The 6,000-nt window shown below is 42.4% G+C and overlaps 1 protein-coding gene across 1 annotated transcript in view; it reads right to left on the reverse strand.

Moving 5' to 3' along the window:
- Positions 1 to 6,000, reverse strand: part of DROSHA (drosha, ribonuclease type III) — a gene marked incomplete at its 3' end in the record, with an annotated part of 53,612 nt that overhangs the window by 45,112 nt on the left and 2,500 nt on the right. The window contains exons 3-5 of the mRNA XM_010148423.1: positions 4,462 to 4,556; positions 2,784 to 3,015; positions 1,728 to 1,869 (exon numbers count right to left, since the gene is read on the reverse strand). Coding sequence (XP_010146725.1) covers positions 1,728 to 1,869; positions 2,784 to 3,015; positions 4,462 to 4,556 — 469 coding nt within the window. The remainder of the gene's footprint in view (positions 1 to 1,727; positions 1,870 to 2,783; positions 3,016 to 4,461; positions 4,557 to 6,000) is intronic.

Below are 6,000 nucleotides of genomic sequence, written 5' to 3' on the forward strand. Positions count from 1 at the left end.
TTTCATACAGTCTGTAACTCAGCATAAGATGTTACTAAGATATGCCCTAGGGACATGTGGTTTACATAGGTCATACACGGTCAGCTGAAATCAAGTTTTGTCTAAATGAGCACATATGTATATTTCTACAAATATTCACAAACACTTGACTTCTAAAAGTTCTTTGATGAACATTAATCAGTTGTATAAGTCTCATTTTAGGTGTAAAAGGTGTGTGGGACCTCTGAGAGTAAGCTGGGGGTCTGAAAGATCAATGCATGACTTCTGGATTTCATGTAGTGAAATCAGCCTTTCATGACCTTTCAGTGGTCCTGCAGTGCCCTGCTGTCTCACTACAGCACACAGTTACTGCTAACACAAGGCAGAACAGAGGCAGCATTGACTTAAGTACAAAATAAGACAGACACTACAGAAGCATGGCTGTAGGATAAGCCAGCACAGACACTAAATCAGCCCAGGTGACCAGTGCAGAAGCAGGGCCTTGGGGTCCTCCAGAAAAGAGTGGAAAGTCAAACACAGATAAGTTGCTTTTGGCCCTATCATATTTTAGCCCAGCCTGGAGCAGCAAAGGAAGGCTTTCTGCAGAGACCCGAGGAAGTGAAGCTTTACACAGGTAAGTTTAGTGTAGCAGTTTTGTCCTCACTTCATCACATGAAAACATGCCTCCTGAAAACACCCTACTTTGCTAGTGATTCTTGAGTGAATTTAAATATGCTCAAATCCACTGTTCAAAAAAAAAACCCATAAAAAGTTGTTTCCTTTACAAAAGTGATTTCATATTTTATTTAATGTTTATTTTTTCTTTCCTCTTTATCCTTTTATACTGCCAGCGTGTAACCGTCTATGTCCTTATACACCTGTATTTCAACTTCAGATTTCTTGATATGTAATTTTTAAAGCGTTACTAAGCTCAGACAGGAGTCTGAAGCAGCGCAACTGGCAAACATGATGCATCAGTTAAAAGGCAAGCCCAGCAGAGCATCTAAATTAGTGTGATATGCCTAAGAATTTCTTGCACTAATGCAACTGACTGAAGAACACACTGTGAAACACTGAAATGCTGGAATTATAGGAACAGCTAACAGTTCTCGCAAAACAAAATAAGAAAAACAGCTTTCACTGACTTACGAGTAGACGAATTGCTATCAAAACGTATGCCCTGCTAATCCAACCAGTACTTCCCCAGTAACTGATACAGCTAGCAGACTTATTTCACTGCAAGAAGATCCATATGGGTGGTGCATGACAATGCAGATAGACAAAGTTTCAAAAACTAATACCTCTGCAGAAGAGCACAATACGCAGAGTTGCACAACCAAAATACAATCCAGAAGAGAGATGAACTCAGTGCCATAACAAGCAGCCATATGAGTTTATCACCACTACTCTTGCTTCCTTTTTAGAAATGTAAGACCAGGAGCTCCTCAAAGTTTCTTGTGTGTCATGCTTTGGCCTATCTGATCATGCTTAGGGTGCTTTCATGCCATGGAAGAGACTTTAGCCTAAAGCAGTGCTGGTTACTCTCCATTTTGCCTTAGGCTTTCTGGGTAAAAAATCTAGCTCTACTTCAGCCAAAAGCAACAGTAAAACTCCCATGGATATGCAACAGAAAGGAAGGATTTGAAAAATACATTACTAACCTATCAACGTTATTAAACATACAAGTGCCCACAACACGTTAACTACAGATTACTCCATTTCAGAGCTTTGTCACCAGTTCTACCTACCTAAATCTTCATCCAGCTTGGTCTTCGGTGGCTCCCAAGGTGGCCTGGCTGCTTTGGCCCTTGCCTGTCGCTTTCCTAACTCCTCATCAAACTTTTCATAAAGATCTCGGAGCTTGCTTGTTCCTACCACAGTAGAGTCCCCCTGTTAATTAAAAAAAAAAAAAAAATCAAAAACAGAACAGTAACAACAAAACCTAACAATGTTGAAATAGCACATGAACACAACACGCACCGGCAATTCATGGTGAAAAGCAAGAGGGCGGAAAAAGAGAGATCTCAGTGTAGTTCAGTGCAACATGGAAATACTTGTTAAGGCTGTAGTATACCATTACATGGCTCCACCAGCTGAATTAGCAGAGAAATTACTTCATTTGCTGGTGTATTATCATCAAACCTTTCGCCCAACACAGCAGAACTATGGCTAAGCATATTTAGTACAGCTCAGCACTGATTTTTTATCAGGCTTAGAAGAAACAAGAAACCTGTGGAATTATTTTGCAATTAAAAAGAACTTTATCAAGCACACAAGAAACACAAAGCTCAACTCATTTTATTGCCTACTTTGAATCACCATGAATTCACTCTCCATGTCATCCTCAAAAAAACACACAACCAACCTACAAAACCCAAAAAAAACACCCAATCCAGAAAACTCCCCTCCTCTACCACTACTCCACTAGCAAGAGTAATTGTCAAGTACAAAGAATCCTGCTCCTGTACAAAACTTTTCCAAGGTTTTGGGAATAGATGGTGATTGAGGCATCTTTACTCAAATACAGATATAATGGAGAAAAAGAAAAAACCCACCCTTCCCCCCTGGAAACAAAAAAGTACCCCTCTTCCATGAATCTGAATGAAAACAGACAGAAGAAACTGAGGAAAACTGAGAATACCAACAAAGCAAGCCCTTAACATGGTTAAAAGACTGAGATGGTTGGGAGGAGACAAGGATTAAGTGACACAATGCATGATCCTGCTAAAAACCTGCTGAAGGGTTCATAGTTATCAAGTAACTGATAAAGGAATGCATAATTTTAAGTCCCCTCCAAAACATACCACTTGATCCATAGGGTCATTGGAATAATAGCTCTCAGAATGGGTACAGCGAACCCAGACTGGCTTAAGTAATTCCTCATCTTCCTCTTCATTTTTTTCAGATGCATTCTCCTCTGATTCTTTGTCTTTGATAGTGGTGTAACTTTTCTCTTTGCTGGAGTTCTGGTTCTCAGACCACCTTTCTCTGTCCTCCTCCCAACGGGGTCTCTTTCTCTCTCTGCTTGGAGACCGGCTTAGTGGGAGAAGGCAAACAAACACAGTTTTCCTTACTATTTTAACAGTGATAGCTTTATAATGAAAAACAAATAGTTTGCTTCAGATCAGTACATCATCCTATCATATAAACTACAGCAAAATCCAACTGCCTCTTCCTGCTTTTAACTTGCAACATAAGAGAGTACTTTGTAGTTCAGACCTACTGTAAAAATTTGAAAGTGCTTTCGTATTTTAAACCTTATTCAACAATTAGAAAGAAAATATGTCACTTTAGATAAAAACTCCTACTTGCACTCTAGATGACGTTTTTTAAATTTTGTTCCAGAGTTAGAAATTCATCACTAAAAGCTAAAAGGCACATGACTCACAACTAGAAGTTACAATATAAACAAGTTCTAATACATAGGGTTTTATGAGAAGGATTATACAGAGGCCACACTGCTTGTGTGCTTTCAAGTAATGCTTTCAAGAGCTGAATGTAGGAAAACTACTACTTTTTCTTTTTGTCGCCTCTGCCTACAGAGCCAATAATGTTGCAATGATTTCAACTATCCAGAATTCAGAAGGGTTTTGGTTTTTTTAAACATCAATACAAAAAAGGCTCCTAAAAGCTGCTCCAAATGTATGAATGACTTTAATATTGGTACTTCACAGACTGGAAGCAGATGTCAGAGGAAGTCTTTGGGACAGAGCAGTGAAGCCCTCTCCAAAGATACACAGAATCAGAGAATGGTTTGGATCAGAAGGGACCTTAAACACCATCTAGTTCCAACCCCCCTGCCATGGGAAGGGACACCTTCCACTAGGTCAGGTTGCTCAAAGCCTCATCCAGCCTGGCCTTGAACACTTCCAGGGATGGAGCATCCACAACTTCTCTGGGCAACCTGTTCCAGTGCCTCACCACCTTCTCCGGGAAGAACTTCTTCCTGATATCCAATCTAAATCTCCCCACTTTCAGTTTAAACCCATTACCCCTTGTCCTGTCACTACAGGACTTGGTAAAAAGTCTCCCCCCAGCTTCCTTGCAGGCCCCTTCAGGTACTGGAAGGCTGCAATGAGGTCTCCCCAGAGCCTTCTCTTCTCCAGGCTGAACAAGCACAATTCCCTCAGCCTTTCTTCACAAGAGAGGTGCTCCAGTCCTTTGAGCATCTTCGTGGCCCTCCTCTGGACTCAATCCAACCGGTATATATCCTTCTTATGTTGGGGGCCCCACAGCTGGATGCAGTACTCCAGGTGGGGTCTCACGAAAGCAGAGCAGAGAGGGAGAATCCCTTCCCTCGACCTGCTGGCCACACTTCTCCTGTTTCTAACTCTGCGAGGTCTTGAGATGACTGACATTTAAATGACACTCATCCTTTCTGAGTTTCAAACCAGGCATGTATGAATATATACATGCACAAAAACTCACATGCGTGGATGCAGAGCCTCACATATGCAAGAGACCAAATGTAACCTTCCTTACCTTCCTGCTCTCTTGTAATCTTTTTTGTAGGATCTGTCTGGTGATGGTGATCTTCTGCTGTCACGATGCCTGTGCCGCTCCCTCTCACGCTCCCTTGGAGAGTTTAAAACATAAGTTAAATGACACATCTGGCATTTCATACATTCCCCAACCAAAAGGAGCACAGAAGCAGGCTGAGATCGTGTTATGCAAAATGATTCATACGTGCTGACTGCTAAAGCCCCAGACCTTCAAGAAATTTGTAAGTGACGGTGACCTATCTCCTCCACATTTGTCGTAATGCTATCTATCTCAATACGACTGTTAATTCAGACCATACAGAAGTAAATTCCCTAAACTGACCAGAGGGCTTGTTACCATTCTTCCTCTTCTGTTATGAATGGCCAAGGGTAAGATTATTGTATCTTTAACCCTTCTTAATGCTTCAAGAAAGAGAAAGAAAACCTATTCAGGCACAATAGCTTCGCAAGCAGAGCAATCATTCCAGTGTTTCAGGCAAGCCCTCTCTTCCTGACAGCCACATCAAACACACACAAACCCGATAAACACAGAAAAACTGCATCATGCTGAAACTATGAATCTCATCCACAAGACTCAGCTTGCACATACACATAAAGAACTTGACCACCCAAACGTATTTATGGAGCAAAAGAGCTTTAAATTAACTGAAGGCCTGGGGAAAAGAACGCGGGGGTGTTGGTCAACAGCCAGCTGAATGAGCCAGCAGTGTGCCCAGGTGGCCAAGAAGGCCAATGGCATCCTGGCCTGCACCAGGAACGGAGGGGACCACAGGACTAGAGAAGGGATCATCCCCCTCTACTGCACACTGGTGAGGCCACACCTCGAATCCTGCGTTCAGTTCTGGGCCCCTCACTTCAGGAAAGACACTGAGGTGCTGGAGCGTGTCCAGAGAAGTGCAACGGAACTGGGGAAGGGTCTGGAGCACAAGCCCTGTGAGGAGCGGCTGAGGGAGCTGGGGGGGTTTAGCCTGGTGAGGAGGAGGCTCAGGGGAGACCTTATCGCTCTCTACAGCTACCTGAAGGGAGGCTGTATTGAGGTGGGGGCTGGTCTGTTTTCCCCAGTGGCAAGCAATAGGACAAGAGGAAACAGCCTCAAGTTGCACCAGGGGAGGTTTAGATTGGATACTGGGAAAAATTTCTTCACCAAAAGGGTTGTCAGGAAAAGTGGTTGAGTCAATATCGCTGAAGGCATTTAAAAGATGTGTAGACATGGTGCTTAGAGACATGGTTTAGTGGCAAACTTGGCCATGTTGGGTTTACAGTTGGACTCAAGGGTCTTTTTGAACTTAAATCATTCTATGAAATTACTGTGTACACGAGGCAAAGATCACACAGGCAGTTTTCATACTCCGCTAACAGCTGACAACTCATTAGTCCACAATCATTTGTGTAGCTGTCAAATCTCCCAGTAAATGAGTCTGCTAATACACAAGGAATTATAAATAAGTTCCTCAGGTGGTTTGGTGGGCTTACAGAGTGAGTCAAGCTTATTTATGAATATATACATGTATGTTTCCCT

Source organism: Eurypyga helias, unplaced genomic scaffold, assembly GCF_000690775.1.
Source record: "Eurypyga helias isolate BGI_N326 unplaced genomic scaffold, ASM69077v1 scaffold4203, whole genome shotgun sequence".
In the NCBI taxonomy this organism is placed as follows: Eukaryota; Metazoa; Chordata; class Aves; order Eurypygiformes; family Eurypygidae; genus Eurypyga; species Eurypyga helias.